Below are 1493 nucleotides of genomic sequence, written 5' to 3'. Positions count from 1 at the left end.
TAAACCCAAGTACAATAAATATCTATAACATACTTACTAAAAAAAAGCAAAAAAACCTGCAAACTCAATTTATTTGCCTAGAAAGATTATGAAAACTATGCAACAAAAAATAACAAATATCATGCAACCTAAGGAACCCCCTAAGATTCAAAATTTACTAAAATGAATGTGCACTATGAAGCAAACCCTAAGCATATTAATGGATATAGTTCCACAGAAAAGAATGTGCAGTTTGAATATCACCATAGCAAAAATAGGTCATCATTATAACGGCTACAAAACTAGAATGTTATTTAGTGAATATACCTTTATATAACATGTTGTTATTGCAAAATAGTAAACAGCATCCTATCTGCTTTCCTAATCAGTATGCTAAACAGAAATTTAAGAACTTCCAGTAAGTTCTTAAAGAATCATTAAAACCTTGTTTTCTCTAAAAGTTAACGAAGAATTCTAAGACAAAGAACACACCCAAACAAAAGAGAATGAGAAGAGGAATGATAAAACAGGAAGGTAGCCCACCTGCTTGAGAATTACTTTAAATATTAACCACTCATCAGAGTGTCTTGAAGTGATGATTCTGTAGCTCCAGATAATTCTAGAGCCACATGAAAGATTTCATTTCACCTTCCCCCTCTTCTCCCTGTGTAACACTCACCATATTCAGTTCCCGTGTTCTCTTCCCGATTTCCCTTTCCACTTGGTGCAGTTCCAAGCTCAACTGCTCACTTGAGATCATTCCAGGCCATTTTGGAGGTTGTGGTGGTGGAGGCTGCGACTGGCCTGCCAGGGTGTTTGCCTCCCTCTGCAACACCAGCCTGTTACTAACAGCCTAGTGCATAAAGCCAAGCACACAGAAAACTCAACACACTTCACACCATGCACAGAATAACCAGGCTCAATTCCAGACCACAGCCTTAAGCAGCGTATCACCCAGCTATTTGCAACAAAAATAATGCAAATGTAAGGCACTGTTCTCTTTGAGTACTGTTTGAATAAAAAAAAGAACAAAACAGGGACATTTAAATTTAGTAAACAGTAACTTCATCTTAAATTGCTTTTCTTTTCTGATTTGAAAGAGAAGTTGGCCGCACATGGTGGCTCATGCCTTTAATTCCAGCACTTTGACAATTAAAAGGGAGGGTGAGGCAGCAGGATCACTTGAGGGTAGGAATTTGAGACCCACCTGGGCAACATTATCCAGACCTCACCTCTACCAAAAAAAAAATAAAAAATAAAATAAAATAAATAGGGCCAGGCGCGTTGGCTCAAGCCTGTAATCCCAGCACTTTGGGAGGCCGAGGCGGGTGGATCGCTAGGTCAAGAGATCGAGACCATCCTGGTCAACATGGTGAAACCCCGTCTCTACTAAAAAATACAAAAAATTAGCTGGGCATGGTGGTGCGTGCCTGTAATCCCAGCTACTCAGGAGGCTGAGGCAGGAGAATTGCCTGAACCCAGGAGGCGGAGGTTGCGGTGAGCCGAGATCGCGC

The 1493-nt window shown here is 40.4% G+C and overlaps 1 protein-coding gene across 1 annotated transcript in view; it reads right to left on the bottom strand.

Moving 5' to 3' along the window:
* The window catches only part of RC3H1 (ring finger and CCCH-type domains 1), a 93459-nt gene that overhangs the window by 10097 nt on the left and 81869 nt on the right, over positions 1–1493 (bottom strand). The window contains exons 18-19 of the mRNA XM_017529911.2: positions 609–832; positions 424–433 (exon numbers count right to left, since the gene is read on the bottom strand). Of these exons, the coding sequence (XP_017385400.1) occupies positions 424–433; positions 609–832 (234 nt within the window). The remainder of the gene's footprint in view (positions 1–423; positions 434–608; positions 833–1493) is intronic.

Source organism: Cebus imitator, unplaced genomic scaffold, assembly GCF_001604975.1.
Source record: "Cebus imitator isolate Cc_AM_T3 unplaced genomic scaffold, Cebus_imitator-1.0 Scaffold62, whole genome shotgun sequence".
NCBI lineage: Eukaryota > Metazoa > Chordata > Mammalia > Primates > Cebidae > Cebus > Cebus imitator.
The sequence above is the reverse complement of the archived record's forward strand: the minus strand, read 5'-3'. Positions and strand labels throughout refer to the sequence as shown.